The sequence below is a fragment of the Excalfactoria chinensis genome, chromosome 32 (genome assembly GCF_039878825.1).
Source record: "Excalfactoria chinensis isolate bCotChi1 chromosome 32, bCotChi1.hap2, whole genome shotgun sequence".
Classification (NCBI taxonomy): Eukaryota; Metazoa; Chordata; class Aves; order Galliformes; family Phasianidae; genus Excalfactoria; species Excalfactoria chinensis.
Window position 1 is genome coordinate 185,227 of NC_092856.1, and position 18,833 is coordinate 204,059.

The window sequence follows — 18,833 nt, forward strand, 5'->3', positions numbered from 1 at the left end:
AACACAAGACAAAACAAAGAAAGAATCGTTACATGTCTCAGGTCCAGGATGCAAACTCCCAACAATCTGTACGCTGAAACACATCCTCATATCTTTAATAGGGAGTATCTCAACATTACCCTAATTAAAAATAAAAAGCTCAACTCATCTTTCTTTCTCTGGTCATTTCATTGGTTTCCTATCCTTCAGTTTAAAACCCTGTTCCCTTCCATCACCTTCACCCCTACCTCTACACAGAAACTCAGTACAGATGACACAAAATGTGCCTTAAAAGAACTACAGAACTCTAAGACCTGTAAGGACCTATGGAATCAGGATTTGATTCTTCCCCCTCTTCACACTGTGTGTGTGTGTGCTTTCAAGATGCACATCAATAATTTCAAATGCAAACTAATGTATGCAAGCAATATCCACAAACAAAATACAGCCACTGGGTAGAAAGTAATAATGACAAAGATGCAGGAAGATGTGGGAAGGTTTTTCAAGTGCCCCTGCAAACAATGAGATCTCAGCAGTTTCAGTGCAGTTCACTACACCTTTTGATGATGACGATGACTCCGACGTGCTGGACCTCTGGGAGCCGTGCACAGGGCTGCTGTTGGACACCACCATCGGTCCAGGGCTCTGTCCCAATGAGGGAACAGTGTTCAGGGTGTTCACCAGTTTGGCAACCTCATTGCTGTTCTCACCAGTCACTCCGGGTCTCTTTACGGTCACAAAGCTTGCGATGCTCACTGCCAAAGGGAGGATAACAGAGGAGCATTAATAAGAATTGGTAAGAGCTGATGCACTGAGTGAAGCCTGACCCCACTTGCATGCCTCATGTCTGGCTCTTCTACCTTTCATCTTCTACCAGCCATCAATTCTGTCCAGCAAAGTGAAGGGGAAAGACTGGGCAAGTAAATTTCCCTTCCAGACTGCGCTCTAAGACATGAGCCGTTCCCTATAGTGGACTAAATAAGATACTGATGGTCACAAAAACCTCTTGTATTTCTCTTCAACACGTAGCTGTACGCAATTAAGGCCACTTAAAGCTAAAAACAACATGATGACTTGATGCACAAAGAAACATTAGTTTTTTAAGTTGTCTGTTGCTATTTTTGAGCAATCATATCACTCACAAACTCAGCATTAAAAAAAAAAAGCCCCGTGCTTAATTTCTGCTCGTTATCTGCTCATTATTGTTCAAAATCACAAGTGATGAACAAATAGTATTTTTCACTTTTGGGGACTTCTAACTGGTGGTCTCAGAACATTCTACAAAACATGAAATCTAAGAGGTTCTCAAAGCAAACTGGGCCCTACAACGCGACACTCGTCGAATTGCAGGCTGGTAAGGAGATGAAGCGTGAGTCAGTGTCCAAAGCAAAAGCAGAACCCAGGAGCTCTGACTCAACTTCTGCGTTTCAGCTCTAAGCTGTATGTTTGAAAAGCAAATTACAGACAGTGTTAAACACTCGAGTCCCCTTGCTTCTCCAAGTCTTACCTAATTTGGGGTTAGTAGCTTGACTGGACTGCCCTGGCTGTTGCACAGTTAACTGTCCCAGTGGTGTTGGCTGCGTTGCAGTAGGAGTTGTGGAGGTGCTGGGAGTGGACTTACTTTGCTGTTGAGACTGGGACTGCGGCACTGTGCTCCTGATGGTGAGCGTGGCCGGAATAACCGTAGTGAAAGTGTTGGTGGTGGGTCGGACCGGCATGGTCGTACCTGGTCTCACCTGGGCCACCTGGGAGAACACCTGAGGAACACCAACTGCTGGCTTGACAAACTGCGTACCTGGGGCTTCAAACAGCAATGAATAAAGGGAGATCAAATCAATTCTGTCCCTTGCCCATAGTACAACTTCTTCTCCAACACTGCCAAGCTCCCCAAATCCCCGCTCATTTCAATGGAAGTCTTACAAGCTCAGCACCTTAATTTTCTTTCCCAAACAGCCTGAAATTGAACATGAATCTCAGAATCATGGAATCATTATAGCTGAAAAAGACCTCCCAAATCATCAAGTCCAAACCCAACCCACCTCCACTAAAGCACATCCCCACATGCCACATCTCTCAAGACTCTGCGTGTGATTTTGGAAGAAGTTATGGAGTTCTGCAAGGCAGACATTCCTTCCACTCGAAAGACCCCTATCTACCAAGTGGTTTGTTACTATTATCAAAGGGCCAACTCTCAACTGGACACAACTGGCAGAATTGGAGCCACTAATACACACATTTTGTCAACTACAGAACTGGAAAATCCCCTCCTCCGGAGCTCCAAGGTTTGTATTTCAGCTGCGTATTTCAAATACATAATATTTGTCCTCAGTACTCTGTAAAGAAAGATGACAGAAGCATGGCCTGGATTTGTTTCAGTCCTTACCTGGGACGAGGGTGATGGGTCTGACTGTCTGACCCTGCTGTACATTCAGGACAATTCCCACTTGATTCATGGTGTTTTGCACAGGCCGCACGTTCCGCACGGGAAATCCCTGCATTCAAACAGTAATCACTGACATACCAAAAACACACCATGCACATTCAATTTCAGGTTTCTACCCTACAAAAACAACCAAACAAAAATAATCAAAACCACAGATGAAACAAAATAAAAAAACACCAATCCAAAGAGCAACCCCCAGCACAATCATCTATGGGATCAACCGAATCGAGGCCGTACTGTTTGCAGGCAGCACCTTACCCAACAGCAAGGCCACCTTACTACTGATTTACAGCCTCCACTCTGACCTCTCCTTCACTGAGCACCTACTGAAATCTTCTCACAGCTCTGAAACAACTTGAAAAGCTGTATTTGCAGCAGTAGTTGTTGTTGTTTTTTTTTCCTGAGATAAGTAAATTCTCTGCTTTGTTGAATCATAGACTTGGAAGAGACCCTTGAAGGTCATCTTGTTCAACTCCTCTGCAATGAACGGGGACACCCACAGCTCCATCAGGCACTCAGAGCCTGGTCCAGCCCAACCCCTGAATGTCCTTGCCGGCTGAAATCTATAGGGATGAGCACATCAGACATTCCTTCCCAGCCTGCATGTAGGACTGTGAGAGCACCCACCTGCGTGGTGATGAAGATGGGCTGGCTGGTCACTGGAGAGTTTGTGACATGGTTGGCATTCTGCATGATCTGCACAGGTCTTAACACTGGTTGGGTCACCATGGTGCCCAGACCCGAGGTTGGGTTCTGGGTGAGGATCAGGGGCTGCCCGCCTTGTTGAACAAGAGGGTTGCCAGCTGCAAGAACAAAAGAGATAGAGCAAAAGTTGTATCTGTCAATGAAAAAAAAGCTGATGCAGAATTGGAATGACTTTTTCAGAGCACGCTTTAAAAGTAAACTTGTGAAACTATCGGACCCTTCTACCTATTGCTTTAAAACTTCCATTTGAGCAGGGTTTTCTGAGCTGCCTAAGAACAAGGTGATCAAAATCCTTCGCTCTGAGCAGCCTCAAAGATTGATTACCCTGGTTCCTGCATGCCCTTTGAACACAACCACAGCAGCTAAAGAAAATATATATATTTTTTAGCCTCATTAACTATTTAGCACAAATTCACCTGCTGGCAGATACTGGAAAAATCTATGTTCAACCACTCACTCCAGCCCCTGGTGCAAGTTTGTGAACAGCACTGCCAATCACAGGCAGCTCAGAGCCAATTAACCAGAACCAGAAGGACACACAAGTTCTGAACCACCTAAAGCCATTCCCAACATCCTCTGACCTGATGGGGACTACAGCACTGAATATTCATAAAGTGCCAGACATGCTTCAACACAAGAATCACAGAATGTAAGAACATCTGGCTCCCATTGAAATCATAATATGTGGGTTGTAAGAACATCTCAGAATGGCTTAAGTGTTTTTTTTACCTCTTGAGTGACATCATCTGATTTAAACTCATCTCAACTCCAATCATCCCATAACCACCATTAGAGCGACCCGACACTCTCTGAACTGCCAACTGTTTGGGTCAAGCTTCCCATAATGGAGATCTGCCTCAATTATTTTCCATGATGAGCTGCAACCATAGAATGTCTTGGGTCGGAAGGGTCTTCCAGGATCACAGAGGAAAAACAAACTATGCTTCTTCTGACACCATTTTGCCTCACAACATTTTCTTTACAAGTCCCAGAACCTCTGCACATTTGCCTAAGGGACTCTGTGGCCTATGACCACCCTACAGAAAAACCATAGGGTTGTGTCCCTGTGTTTCCAGCAGCTCATTAATTGTTGGCTGCATCCTCCATCCAAGATCCCATTTGTTCCACAGGCTCTTACCTGCCAACCAGAACAATATTTGCCCAGAATGAGGAAATCCAAAGCCTGAAATATGGCCCAGTTACTTCTGGGGGCACCAAATGTGGCTATAAAGCAACAGCTGGAAGAACTTCTCGTCTACTGGCAGGGCTCACTGACAACTGAGCACTGGGGAAGTGATGAGAAGGAAGGGAAAAGAGGATGAAGAATGACATATGTTGGTGAAAGGAGGTAAAATGGTCTACAGCCACCAAAGCAACTGTCCAGAGAACCAAAGAACCATGCAATCATAGAATACCCCAAGCTGGAAGATCACTGAGGCCAACTCCTGGCTCTACAAAGCACCATCCAAAAATCAGAGCTCATGCACAGCAAGAGATCTGCATAGATCAAATGCAACACACTTGCTAAATATCACGTGGGAGGGGAAATAATAATTAAAAAGAGAAATAAAAAAAACTCAGGCCATGATTATATCAAACAACCAAGAAAATGAACCCAATGCTTAATGGGGCTTCAGCTCCTTCTTCCTCTGCACCATTCTAGCTCTTGGCAGAAAGTTCTTTCATGTATTCATGTTTACCCAACTCAAACCATAGTGAGGAATGTCAAAGGGATTCTTACAGAGGAATAATAACGTGCCCAGGTTTCGAAAGTGTATGATTTATGATTTTTTAAAGACCATTACTGCTATAATTCATGTCTTGAGGGCAAATGGCTTCCAAACTAGAAGCGGAAACCACACAGGAATCTTCCCACTGTGGATTTCATAGAATCAGAGCATGGTTGGGTTGGGAAGGACCTTAAAGATCATAGAACCATGGGATCAAGGCACAGCTAGGCTGGAAGGGACCCTAAAGATCACAGAACCAAAGAAGAGTATGGTTGGGTTGGAAGGCACGTCAAACACCCCCAGCCCAACTCCTGCCATGGGCTGGCTGGCTGCCCCCCACCCACTCAGGCTGCCCAGGACCCCATCCATGGCCTTGGGCACCATCAGGGATGGAGCACCCACAGCTCTGGGCAGCTGTGCCAAAGGACTGGTAGAATTATTCAGCACTTACGAGACTGACAGAACATCCAGATTGTTTCAGAGACACAAAATGGTCCAACATTACTGAAAATTGCTGATGTTAAAGGAGAATGTTTCCTATGCAAATATGGAAATCCAAGAAAAGACCTGCTGTGTGCCAAAACATTCTGACCTACAGCCAAAACAGCTTCTTTTAAATGAAGATGCTTTGCACTGACAGTCTGGATGCTGCTTGACTGGCACTCCTCAGCTTTCTGGATCCAAATGTTTCCATGAAGATTACGCCATGCGGAAGCAGCCTACCATGCACCATTTGCTTCTTTAGGATCAGAAGCAACGAGCACAAACCCAGAGTTGTCTGAGCTCCAGGGTCCAAGGGAAAAGGATGATGTGATTCCAGCATTCACTGTTGTTGTGAAGAAAGGTCTTGGAGGAGGGATGGAGAGGAGGGAATTGAAACCAGAGACACACAGTGGGATTGGCAATCTTTGTAATCCATTCTCAGGGCTCCTGAAAATCATCTGGGAAGATTTACACTCATTTAACAAAAGGTGGCTTTGGGTTTCGGTCACTTTAAAGCAGAGGTTGGTTGACGAAGACGCTCTGATCAGATCAGACTGGTGATTTAGATCCCTTTCTCCCAGTATAGACCTGCCACTGTTGGTCTCTCCAGAAGGTCTCTTTGGTCTCTTTATCAGGCAGCACAACAGCAGAAGTAAATGCATCCGAGAGCATCAATGCTTCTCTTAGCACTTTTCTTCTCTTTCTCCTCCAACCTCTCGTGTACACGATCCTCCAGGCAGCTTTATTTTGCTCCTCTGAGGAGATTGATGCCAGCTGATGAAACAAGCTTCTGATTGAAGCAAGCTTCAATGTGTCTTGAACTGCATCAGCTCAGGTCCATGCCCACAGCCCTCTGGGGCACAACCTTTTCCTGACACCCAACTTCACAGCAGCACAACCTCCCTTGAGAAGGACACCAGTGTCAACCAATAAAGCCCTCTCAGAACCACCCAGGTGTGAGACTGGGGCTGCAATGACAGCACCCACCAGGCCAAGGCTCCTGCTGGTAACACAATGAGGATGAAGGCTGTAATTAAGCCAGATGAAAGTTCTTTTGCTTCCCATCTAACCCGAATTCACCGCACGCTGCCCCGCATTCGCCGTGCAGTCCATGGAGTTGCAGTGTTTCCTTCTATCATTTCTGTTATTTCCAGGATCAAAAGCACTTTGTGATTCCTGCAAAAGGAATTGCAGGAATGTAAGCTGTATTTTTATCTGATGGTGGGATTATTAAAAAGGAGTCACGCTGTCAGGGGGACACGCAGCAGGGCTCCCATCTCATTTCCTTATCAACAAATGTGCTTTACTGGATACTGGGACACTGTGACAACAGGGAGACACACCAACGAGCTGTGCACGTATACAGAACATAAGGAACTGGTTTGGGTGGGAAAAGGTACAGCTAACAGCACACAGTGGAAATTAAGAGAAAGAATAAATTAGGCCGAGCGTCACCTCAAATATATTTAGCTTTCACTGTTGTTTTTTTTTCCTTTTATGTCCCAGTAATTTGAGACATTTAAAAACTAATCTGCAGGGAAAAAACCTGAAGATGATATTCAGGGAGATGGAAAAAGATTTGCTAAAAGATCATTCTGCATCCAGTGAGGAAATCTTCTTTCTTGACTTTCGGACGTGGGGTCGCTGCCATCCAGCCCACTGCTCTGATCGCCCATGGAAGAGCTGGTGGTCTGATACAGAGCCATTAAGGTTGAGAAAGACCTCTAGGATCACCAAGTCCAGCAGTCAGCCCAACCTTACCACACTCACTTACAGAACTGTTAAGGCTGGATAAGACCCCATAACGACCCCAACCCATCCCAACCATGTCCACTAACCATGCTGCCAATTGCCACACCCCCATGGTTCTTGGACACCTCCAGGGGTGGTGATTCCACCACCTCCCCATTCCAATGCATCACCACTTTTGGAGAGAAGATATATTTCCTTATATCCAACCTGAACCATTGTGAAGCAGCACAACAAACTGTGGGAGAAATTTGAGTGCGTGTTTATCACTGTATGGTCAGTCAGTTTGGGAGTTAGATATTTACCAAGGAGGATGCTGTTGTTTAATAAACGTTAAGGCTTCAGGCTGGATCACAGTGATTTACATCCTAGAGGGGAAAACCAAAACAAAGCCCAACAAAACCTTGCATTGAGAGAATGGGTGGATTTAATGGGCCTTTTTCAGCCCTAGCTTGTAAGTCCAACCATCAACTCACCCCCACCACACTCACAGAATCACTAATGATGGAAAAGAACTCTAGAATCAGCCCAACCATCGACTCATCCCCATCAAGTCCAGCCAATCATAGAATCATTAAGGCTGTTAAAGACCTCCAAGATCACAGACTCCAACCATCAGCCCATCACCACACACAGGATTTGCTGCATGGATGCCATCAAAAGGAGTGCAAAAAACTGCACCATAAAGCTGAAGTGCTCCACAGAGATTCAAAACCAAGTGTGTTTCCCTGCTTTACCTTGCAGAATCTCAGTGTCTTATCACCAAACCAAGGGCAAAACGTTCCTGCGTGTTTTCACAGGGCCTATCAGCAGCATGTTCCTTCTGCCCAGTCTGCAGCAGATAAGAACAACACAGACCTGACCCACAACACCAACCTCCCTTGAGACTAACGGCCCCACGATGCAGAACCAGAGCTGACCTACCTCTGCAGCACTGAGCTCAGTGTATCTGGAAAGCAACGCTGCCTCGGGGCTGCAAAGGTCACTGCCCTCCCTCCTTTCTTCTGAAGCAGACCAACACACACCTCTGAGGCTTTCAGGCATTTCCAGTTGCACCCATGTCTTTAATTAATGGATTAAAGACCACAGGTATTATTTCTACAACTGTTACTGACTGCAACCCAGAACACCATTATCAAGAAGATGAACACAAATAGCCTGTGATTCCACTCCTCTGGCGCAGAGTAGAGCGATAAATTACAGCATAGTAGGGCTGGAAGGGACTTTAAAGATCACACAACCACAGGGGCATCATCAGTCAGTGCGCAGCAAGGGATGGAGGAAGGAAATGGAACCACCACCACTTGTTTTCTTTTCCCACCCTCCCTCACTCCAGACTCAAGGTAGATGCTGGAGCTCCAAATTAGCTTCCTAAGCCAAGAACTTATTGTGAAACAGCAAAAAAAAACACACAAAAGAAACAAGAACAATTGTTAAGATTTCTGTGATTCTGCCTAATCCTGCCTAATGGAGCAGGAATCCAATCCGGATGGGTCTTTCTTACAAATTCCACATGTTTTATAAGATCCAGGAGTCATTTGGATAGCAGATCCCATGGATAGCTGATTCCATCGATAAGATCCTCGAACCTGTTAGAGCATGCAAATATTTCACTGATAAACAACTAATCTACGAACGATGTATCTTGGTAACCATGCACGTTTTCCTTCTTATTTTTTAAGCAATAATCTAACTGGCACGCCGATATCGCCAAGTCTTTATTAACTGTAATTGATTTAAACACCTGTCTCCACTTACTTCTATTAGTAAAGCTGTGAGATATTAATCACCAGCGCATTACGTGGTGACACCTCGTGCATTTGCAGTGCCAGACGCTTTGAAGACATTTCCAAGAGGGGTTCTGTGCACTATTTGAAACCAATGCGTTCCTCATTACTCGTGTCTGATCAGATTTTACTAAAAAATGATGTGACTTTTAAGTGAGTCTGACAAGGAGATTCACACAGTTCCTTAATCCCAAAGGAACTTAAAGACACTTTCGATCTCAGCACTAAGTTACGCACTGAGATTGCTTATGTTCTCTCTGAACTGAAGCCACAGACATCCTCCTACCCTACCAGCTCCAAACACCCTTTGTCAAGACAAGCTCCTTGTATGAAGATCAGAAGAAGGTGACAGCAGTCAGCAAACTCTCCCTAAGCTCACCTCCATTTATTAACTCCAATTAGCAGCCAGCTCTCCAATGCCCCAGGGGCCAAATACTTCCACAAGCACAATAAGTCAGCAGCCAAACCACCAGGGATGCTTCCATGGATGTGGATCATTGTAGGACCACAAGACACAGACCTACAACAAGACAGCCCCATCTCTCTCCTAGATATTAAGCTGATGCTTGACCTCAACAAAAAGAGCAAGAAAAAGCAATTCAAAGGGCTAAACAAAAGCCTAACTTGTTGCATGGGCCAGTCAACTTCAGCCATGCATATCACTAAGGTAAACATTCTTTTCACCATGCACCAGACTGAAGAGTTTGGGAAGAACCAAAGGGACAGCAGGCAATGTCTTTTCTAATCACATTCATGCTTTTTTAATTCCTGAATTGTTAATTGCTGAGTTTTAATTTGTACAAAACAGGTGTAATAGCCCAACTCACGGTGTTGGCACCAACAGGAGCCTGACAGCACCGCTCTCACACCTTTACTCAGAGCTCCTTTACAAACAGAGTTATTACCTGCTGGAAAAGAAAGCCTCCAACCCACCAATTACTGCTCTGTACGTCTGACACAGCCAGCGGATAACAACGTTGGCTGACCTGCACATTAAACATCAACTCTGAACATCAAAGCCACGCATCTTTCCATTTACAGCAAACAGGCAGAAGAAAAAGAATGCAACTGATTACCTCAAATAACGGGTTAAAGAAGAAATAATGATCAAGCTTCAATCTCACTGTTGTGACTATGTAAGTTAAGACAGAGGAAACACAATTAACCACTGAACGCTTGTCAACCTCACCCACTTCAGTACTGCTAGGAGGATCTGAAGCAGTCACTGCTGGGTGCTGGTACCTCCTGAATCACTCTGTACAATGAGGAGCATTACCCTGATCTTCTGTTATGCAAATGATCGATTCTGCACCACTTTGGCCACAGGACACAAAGAATTTCCCCCAAGTTTCTGCACAGAGCTGGAACAGCAGCTCAAAAATGGGCATTTATTACATTATTAACAGGATTAGTAGCTATCAAACTAGATTACTTACAGGATAGACACAACCAGTCACTGCCATTTCCCCTTAATACCCAGAGCTGGAATAATGCTGGACTAAAATAGTTAATTACCCGTAGTAGTTTTATCGACCGAGTTATAATCCTCAACCACAGAATCTTCAATCACGTCGCTGATCTTCTGCCATGGCTCCAGCTCCTCCTCCTCACATTCCATAAAAAGGTCCGTATCCGCCATCCTGCAAAAGGAAAGAAAGCCCTTTATATGGGATAACTGCATTTTGTCAGGCAGCAAAAGCTCCGCTGTAAGCACAACTCTAACAACGGAATTATTATCTTCTGGAAAATCAGTCATGTTTCCATAACAAACTTTTGGTTTTAACTTCAAATTGGAGTGCTTTTGCCTCTCATCCTACATGACAAAACCAACTTACCAGCTTCAACCCAAACTGCAGAGCCTTAAAACAAATGAGGAACTCAGAAACAAGAACCAAGGGGTTTATTCTGTTGATGGTTCTGAGTACTCTAAGATTGCTGCCAATATACAAAAGAGACCAAATATCCAATCTTAACTGAGTAAGTCTGCTCCAACCCAACCCTGAGTGGGCACATCACAACCCTCAGCACTACTTCTTGCCATGCTCTCCACACCTTCCCAATTCACTGTTGTTTCTGAGCCCCATCAGGCACCAAACAGAAGGTTTTTTGGATCTGCCTACAGAGACAGTCAGATGTTTATCGCTGGGGGTGCAGCCAATCCAGACGTCAGTGAAATATAGACCTGAATGCACTTGAAGTTAAGGGTTCCATTGGACATCCCAACCATCCAGTCAGAATTAACCCATGATCCACAGTTATCAATCCTCTCCAGTGCCCTACCGACCAGCTCTTCTCAGAAGGTGGAGGCTTCCCACCAAAGGTCTCCAAAGAGATGATGTATGTGATATTATTGAGATTCCATCAACAGGGTCATTTCTGATCCCACTGGGACAACCCACGAGCCATCATGCTGAGCAGCACAGAGCAGCTGGTGGTCTGTCCAGGCTCCAAGAGATCCAGAAGAATCAGCCCTTTCCTGCCCCGAAATGCAGCACACATCACTTCACCTGCTGAGGGCTGAACATTTTCTTCAATGGGGAATTCACACATCATCACTCCATGGATGCTGCTTTGACTCCCAGCTCACTTTGCAACACCACAATTCATTACCAGTAACAACGTGATCCAGGAAACCTTCAGCCTTCTATTGGTTCAGCGGGTCTTGACAAACTCCATTCTGCATTTGTGGCCTCAGGTGGCACAAACTGTGACATTCCAACATTGCCACCATCGTTTCCAATGCACCGAGGCAGATATTCAGCTCTGTGCAGCTCCCTGGCCGTAACCCTCTGGTTTGGGTGGATGAGCTGATGGAGATGCTCTTCATTTCATGGTGTGCAACTCATCACCCTCCCTTCGCTGCCATACATCCACTGGTTGGTCTTGACAGTGTGGATGAATGTCAGGGGGGTCATTTTTTCCTACATGGAAGAATTCAATCCCACCCCTTTGCTTCATATGGACTCCCACATCAGACACCATTCTGCCAGTCTGACCTTTGAGAGAAAGGTCCCAGACTTGGTTCATTTACACAAAAGCTTGTCAAGTCCTCCTCAAATACACAACAGGCAAGAAGGGAGAGATCTGAGCTCCACATCTGGGATGGAAACAAGAAACAAGGGCTAAAACTAGAGGGCCAAATTCCACATTAGCCCCAAGAAAAGCTTCCAGCACAGCCCAGGGACCAAGAAGCTCCTGATCTGGATCCTTAAGAACTGATGGATGGGCAAAAAAATGTGCACACAGCATCAAGTCAGAGCAATGCCTTCCTGGGGACACCGCAGAATCTGTTTTTCTATGGTAGTGTCTAATTCCTGAGTTACACCCGTTACCAGATAGCTCTGCACTTCAACTACACAGCAAGTACACTCCACTTGTTGCCATCAGGCTTTGCAGGAGGAAACAACTCAGAACTGACAGCAGTCAACTCTTGTGAATACACAAAACACCCCCAACACAACACAGAGGCCACATCACCCCCGAAAAGGCCGTACCCAAATCACTGCTGACTAACACTGTGAGAGCAGAACGTTTCACATCGGGCATTCCATGTCCCTAAAATTCCCATGATCCATCAGCCAAAAAGAAGAGCCAACAGATGAAAACATTCCGGTCTCTCATCAAATAAAGTTCATTCCATTACAAAAAAAAAAATCACAACACAATTAGTGGGTAATAATCCCAATGAGCAATTAACCGCGTGCACAGCATGGAGCTTACAAAGGCTCTCCTTCTCCACAGCACCTGCATGCCTCAAAGACACCACCAGCACCTTCATTGACCCACAGCAGTTTTGCTGTTAGGAAGACAAAAAAACCCAGCATTAATGGCATTTTAAGGGTAGGAAGCAGAAATTGATCCATGAAAGGGTCTATAAGAAGTGAAATGAAACTCCCGGTGCTCAGCCCCCGTTCACTGCACCAAACACAGATTTCACTCCGTTGAAGACAAAAGAAAAACAACACAAAAGAGACACAAATTATTTCTGGCTGACAAACAAGATGGGAAAAGACTCCAGAAAAACAGCTCTGAAATGGGGGAGTTTAGGCACAAATCTGCTACAGGGGAGGCAAGGACTGAGGGAGCCACATCTCCCCTCTGCCTGTTAACTTCTGTTTAATTACAACATCTTATCAAACCCTGGCAGCATCTCCTAGGAGATGGACGCACCGATCTCCAGCGCTGACCGACCCACAATACATATTTATGGTTTTCTGTATTCCTGCTCTGCAGAAACCTCCAGAATAAAAAGCATCGCGGGGATCTCCTCGGACAAAGCTTCTCCTCCTGCAAAAGGTGACGCTGACAACAGGAGCTGCTCCTCGGAGCCACCGCACGGCCGCAGCGATGGGCAGCTGTAAATAGGATAAATAACCCCATTGATTAATTAAAGCAAGCACAAATGTCTCCTCAGGAAGGTTAGGAAGGCTTTGCGCAGATTGGGAGAAATATATTATTCAGCAGCTCATAATTATTCAGAAGATGCAAAGACAAAATGCTAAAGAGGCTGTAGTTACACGAATCTTCTGACACCAACTTGCATTATGTGCAGATATTTCATCTGTTCTATCAACCGAACCAAGAAAATGTCTCCTCTCTTCTATAATGCAACAGCTTTGTTTTTCAGAGCTTTGATCTCGAATATTTCTGGATGTAAGAAGCCTTTGCTCAATAAAATGATTAATCCCGATGATAAACGCTCCACGTTTAGCTCTTCAGCACACAGTTGGCAGATGTGAGGCTGAAAATACGGATGCCAAAAACAAAAAAGGGAGAGGAAAAAAAAAAAAGATAAAGTGTGGAGAAATCGAGCCTTGCAGAAAGGTGTTTTCTTTCCCTTTGGGGGAAGAACCTCCACATATCAGCCCTATATCAACACCAGCAGGATGGCAGGACCCTTCATTTCCATCGGCTGTTGTTTGTACTCCTTGTTGCAACACAAGGGGGGGAAAAGCCAACAGCCATCAAACTCCTGCATTAAGGCTGATTACAGCAGCTGATCGGAGCGATTCCCATTACCAGGGGAAATCCAGCAATGCTGAATCGTTACTCACAGGTTTCCCCACCTTAAGAAAGGGAGAAATCCTTCTATCCCTCATTGTAACAATAATAATTAAGAATATATATATATATATATCCTAACCAACAGCAATCTCAGTTGAAATAGGGAATCTGGTCTGAGATCCAATGATGTCCCATTATCAGTGAACGCTCTCACGTGGCTGGAAAGGCATCAGACACAGCCCTGATTGGGGACTGCTCTTGGATCCCCAGGACCAAACAACTGGAAAGAGACGACAAAGCTCACGCTCAGCTCCACTGCAGAGCATGGCTGCACAGCAACACCAGCTTCCAAAACACAGGAATAAACCAAACAAGCACTAAATCCACCTCGGTGGGGTGGCAAACAAAGGATCCAGCTTCTATCCCATAGGTTTTAACTCAAGGGATTCACCTCCTCCCAGCAATGTGAGTGGGGAGGATCAGATGGGAGTGTTTCCCATTGCCAGGAGCACCTGTGGTTGCAAGTTGTGGTTGCAAGTTGTGGATGCAGGTTGTGGATGCAGGTTGTGGATGCAGGTTGTGGATGCAGGTTGTGGATGAAGGTTGTGGATGCAGGTTGTGGATGAAGGTTGTGGATGCAGGTTGTGCTCGCAGCCTGCACAGCTGCATCTCGCTGAAGTGATCTCCCAAAGATGTGTGGTTGTGTGTTTACAGCTTCATTCACAGCTTGACAGAATCTGACACAAAGCAAACAAGTTCTGACATACACATGCTGGATACACACACACTTCTTTGAAAAAGGACTTCAAATTAATGACTCGTTTGGAATTCACACGATGGGACGCGCTATTCTTGCTCTACGAGCTTCACTTTCTAAGGCTTTTAATTAAAAAAAAAGAAGAAAAAAGAAGAAGTATAAATACATCCGTACTTGTCAGGGCACCGCTGGTGGCCCAATTTCTGCCTACTGGGTGAAACCATGTGCAGCACACACAGCCCTGAGGGCACACAGGCAGGTCAGGAATAAGAGCATCCTGTGTTATACAGGTGAGGAGATGAAGCAGAAAAAGGAGTTTTGTTTAATGGGAACCACCAGGAGGGGTGGGCTGTTAACCAGAGAACACCCTGCCTTCCCAGCACTGTGTTACCAGAGGTACCAACACGGCTCTGCTCAAGTCAAATGCAGCTGGGAGCAGTGAAGGATGTGGGCACCTCAGTGCTGCTTTGCACTCTGGGCTGGTTGTGCTGCCTTCATCCAGACAGGAACAAACTCCTGGTTCAAGCACATCTGTACTCCGTCCATCATGGAACGGGCAGCAAAAGAAGGAGTCATTAACAGCATTAAACCTGAAGGAAGCAGCCAATCTTAAAGAAAGTCCAATATACAGCTCTGCATGTAACTGAACCACCACAGAACAACAAAACATTGCACAACCGCTGCAGAATAGACCATCATAGAATGAAACATTGGAGAGACAACCATCAGAGGACCACCATCGGGCCCACCGCCGCAGAACAGCTTGGGTTGGAAGGGAGCTTTAAGACCATCCAGTTCCAGCTCCCCACTGTGCATCTCCAAGTGAATTTACAGCATCAAAAGCACCTGAATGTGCACTCAGAGCCAACACAAGTGGGAGCACACAGCACCAGCAAGCAAGTGACCAACAGTCTCAGCCAACTCCAGCACAGCACCCATCGCTGACCAAGGAAATTATGGGATGGTTCACGAACCTGACAGGATGCCACGCATCTCCCAGCAGTGCACTTCAGCACAGCAGTGACTCACAGAGCCCCATACACAGCACTGCAGCGCTTGGGGACAGAGCTGATACACCCAGACAGGGGATGGGACCTCTGCAACAAGCTGCTTGGAGAAAAGGGCTGCAAGATGGGGGCACAGGGAGCACAGCTGGGGCAAAGCACAGCTGGGGCAAAGCACAGCTGGGGCAAAGCACAACCCCTGCACAGAATGTGGCCCAGCTGTGCTGTCCCAAAGCTCTGTGTATCAGCTGAGCACCAAACTTATCTCAACTCTTTGCCAGAGGTTTGTCAGGCTTTATGCCAGCCTAGCTTTGCTAGCGAAGATTTAATTGCAGTGTGGTTCGAAGGCTATCAACATATCAATCCTTTTCCCCCCAGCTCCCTGAGGAAAAATATCAGTGCGAAAAATACATATTAAGAATTAATTGACCCTTCATTTTTCCTCGCTGCTTGCTGTAAAACAACCTCCATGCTGAGAGTCCAGAGAAGAAAATCTTAAGATCTAAAATTGAGGATCTGTTCCTAAGAGACCTACAGATGAACTGGAGATGACTCAACACACTCCAAGGTAGAAATTAATACATAAACCAACTTCTGAGTGCCCGCTGCTCTCCATTTTGTCCAGCCTTGGTGGACACGCAGGCTCAACACAACTCCTGTTTCATTACTTTTCTCACTCACTCTTAATAATGTGTATTCGTGGCAAGGAACGTACCTTAACTTTTTAAGGACCTGACGAGGTTACATTAAATGCAAATGAATCCTGTGATAAAGGTTCCTGCTGTCAAGACACGCCGCAATCCCTTCCCTAAAGAAAAGACAATGTTCTTCAGTGGCTCTTAATGAATAACTGGCACGGCATCGAGCTGATATAATCTCAGTGATGAAAATGTTGGATGATGTTTTCATTAGTGTTTATTTGGCCATTCATCATGAGCAACACCTCTGAAAGAAGGGAGCAGGTGGAGGCTCGGCAGCCACATCCTTCACACTGAGGTGAATTCACTCTGCACCGACTGATGCGCTCTACTGGGTACCCAAGTTCTTCCACAGCCGTATTAAATTTGCTCTGAATGCCATCATTTAAAGCCCTCTGTATTTTTATTAAAGGCTTTGATGTGTGCCATGCCTACTAATTAACATCTATTATTACATTCAATTTGAATGATTATTATCTACCTTAAAAGTTGGAAGTGATGAGTGATGAAAACAAACCGCTTTCTGCTATGCCTCTGCAGCTCTGCTGAATACTTGGGGTGTATTTCATCAACATGGGACGACCCTAAAGATGCTTCTGGAGCCCATGAGCAGCCTGCAGCTCCATTCCTGCTAATGGCAAGGAGTGTGGGGCAGGTCTGTCAGAGCAAAGACAGTCGTTGGTCCTTTGACAGACTCCAAGCAGCTGTGGGATCGTGCACACAAACAACACAGCCATATATATCCACAACACGGTGCCATCTGTGAGCAACACGTGCAGAACCCCCGGCCCAGACAGAGCTCAGAGCTGTGGGACGGCCTCACTTCTCCTCTTAGGCACAACACAACTGCAGATGCAATTATAGCCAGGTATGGCACTCAAGGATCAAACTTCCCATCCGCAGCAACCTCAAACCATCAGCGCACAGCAAGACCCAGCACAGGGAAGATGCTCAACTTCTATTTCCTCACGAACCCTTTCCTAAAAGAAGCAAGAGATCCCCCGATCCTCCACCCCCAGGTCCACCGCATTTCTTGCTCTGCCCCACTTCTCTGTGGGTGACAGCTGCAAGCACAGCCAAGCTAATAAAACTAACACCATGCCTGTTGTCCTGTGGCATGAGTTTTCTGCAGGGCAGTGCAATCCTGCACACAGCATGGAGTGGAACAGGGGACATAGAGCTGGGGTTCTATGGGACTGAAGGGCAGCACCACAGCGTGGTGGGGGTAAAAACAGTGCTTGAAGCTCAACAGCAAGCACCTGGATTCAGCAGGTGCAGCCAGGAGAAGTGTGGGACCATACAGACACGGAATGGGTTGGGTTGAAGGGGAACCCCAAGCCAATAGCTCAGGTTGGAAGGGATCTCACAACAAATGGGTTGGGTTGGATCACCTACTGGTTAGATTAAGTTGGAAGGGATCAATTAGCAAAACAGCATGGGGCTGGGAAGGATTGCTTGGTGAACGAGTTGGGTTGTGTTGGAAGCAATCACTTTGCGGACAGCCTGGAAAGGATCCCTTAGCAAACAGCTCAAGGCGGAAAGGATTCTCACAGCAAACGGACTGGACTGCAAATAGGTTGGATGAGAACTTCCAGACCCCCCTGAGCCAATGGGGTGGGTTGGAAACTACCGCTTAATAGTTGAATTGGGCTGGAAGGGCCGTTCCGGATCCCCTGCCTGCAGCCCCGCAGTGCTGTACCCAAAGCCCTGAGCTCTACCACCACGGGCACAACGCAGGGGCTGCTCACCCACCAACAGCCACGGACACAAAGCAGAGCCCAGCACCGCCCCGCACTCAGATAAGGCCTTTCCATGGGGACGGTGCAAAGACTGACGGGCCACGACCCCCCTCCGTCACCACTGAGCGCCCCACAGCGCTGGGGGGGTCGGGGAGAGGCTGAAGGCCGCGAGGGGACACAGGGCCTTCGGGAAGGGCCTTACGGCACCGAACGCAGCCCCCCCCCTCCGGGCTGAGAGCGTCGTGCCCGGGAGAAAGGCAGAAAAAATAACCCCGGTGTCCAACATGGCCGCCCACCAATGTTGGGGGTGGGAGGGGGGGGGGGGGGGAGACATAGCTCTAGGGGGGGGGCGCGCGGGGCGGAGGGATCGTGGCCGCATCACCGCGGGGGGTGTGAGAGGATCCCTCCGCCCGCGGAACGGCGGCTCCTCCCCCCGCCCCCCCCCCCATTCCTCCTCCGCTTTGTGTGTGCCCCTCTTTTCCCCCCCCCCCCTCCCCCCACCATCCCCGGGCGGTTGGAGCCGGTTCACCCCCAACTCCCCCCCCCCGATCCCTCCGCCCACGGCACATAACGGACCGCGGCCTCCTCCTCCTCCTCCTCCCACCCTCCGCCCGGCTCTCACCTTCCCCGCTCCGCGCGGTCCCTCAGCCCCGGGAGCGCAGCGCAGGTGGCATCGGGCGGCGGGCGGAGGGCCGGGGGGGGCGGGAGGAGGAGGAGCCGCCGCGGGGGGATACACGCGGCGCCGTCGCACTCCA

General features: G+C 47.0%; 1 protein-coding gene across 6 annotated transcripts in view; it reads right to left on the reverse strand.

The window, feature by feature from the left end:
* POGZ (pogo transposable element derived with ZNF domain) overlaps positions 1 to 18,833 on the reverse strand; it is a 28,010-nt gene extending 9,177 nt beyond the window's left edge. For 2 of the 6 annotated variants that reach the window (XM_072358585.1, XM_072358581.1), the window contains exons 1-6: positions 18,701 to 18,833; positions 10,392 to 10,516; positions 3,050 to 3,225; positions 2,363 to 2,471; positions 1,487 to 1,780; positions 537 to 734 (exon numbers count right to left, since the gene is read on the reverse strand). In XM_072358585.1, the coding sequence (XP_072214686.1) occupies positions 537 to 734; positions 1,487 to 1,780; positions 2,363 to 2,471; positions 3,050 to 3,225; positions 10,392 to 10,515 (901 nt within the window). In that variant the 5' untranslated portion in view covers position 10,516; positions 18,701 to 18,833. Of the gene's footprint in view, positions 1 to 536; positions 735 to 1,486; positions 1,781 to 2,362; positions 2,472 to 3,049; positions 3,226 to 10,391; positions 10,517 to 15,611; positions 15,685 to 16,356; positions 16,445 to 18,700 lie in introns of those variants that run through there. The other 4 variants (XM_072358587.1, XM_072358586.1, XM_072358582.1 and 1 more) reach the window with 4 other exon arrangements.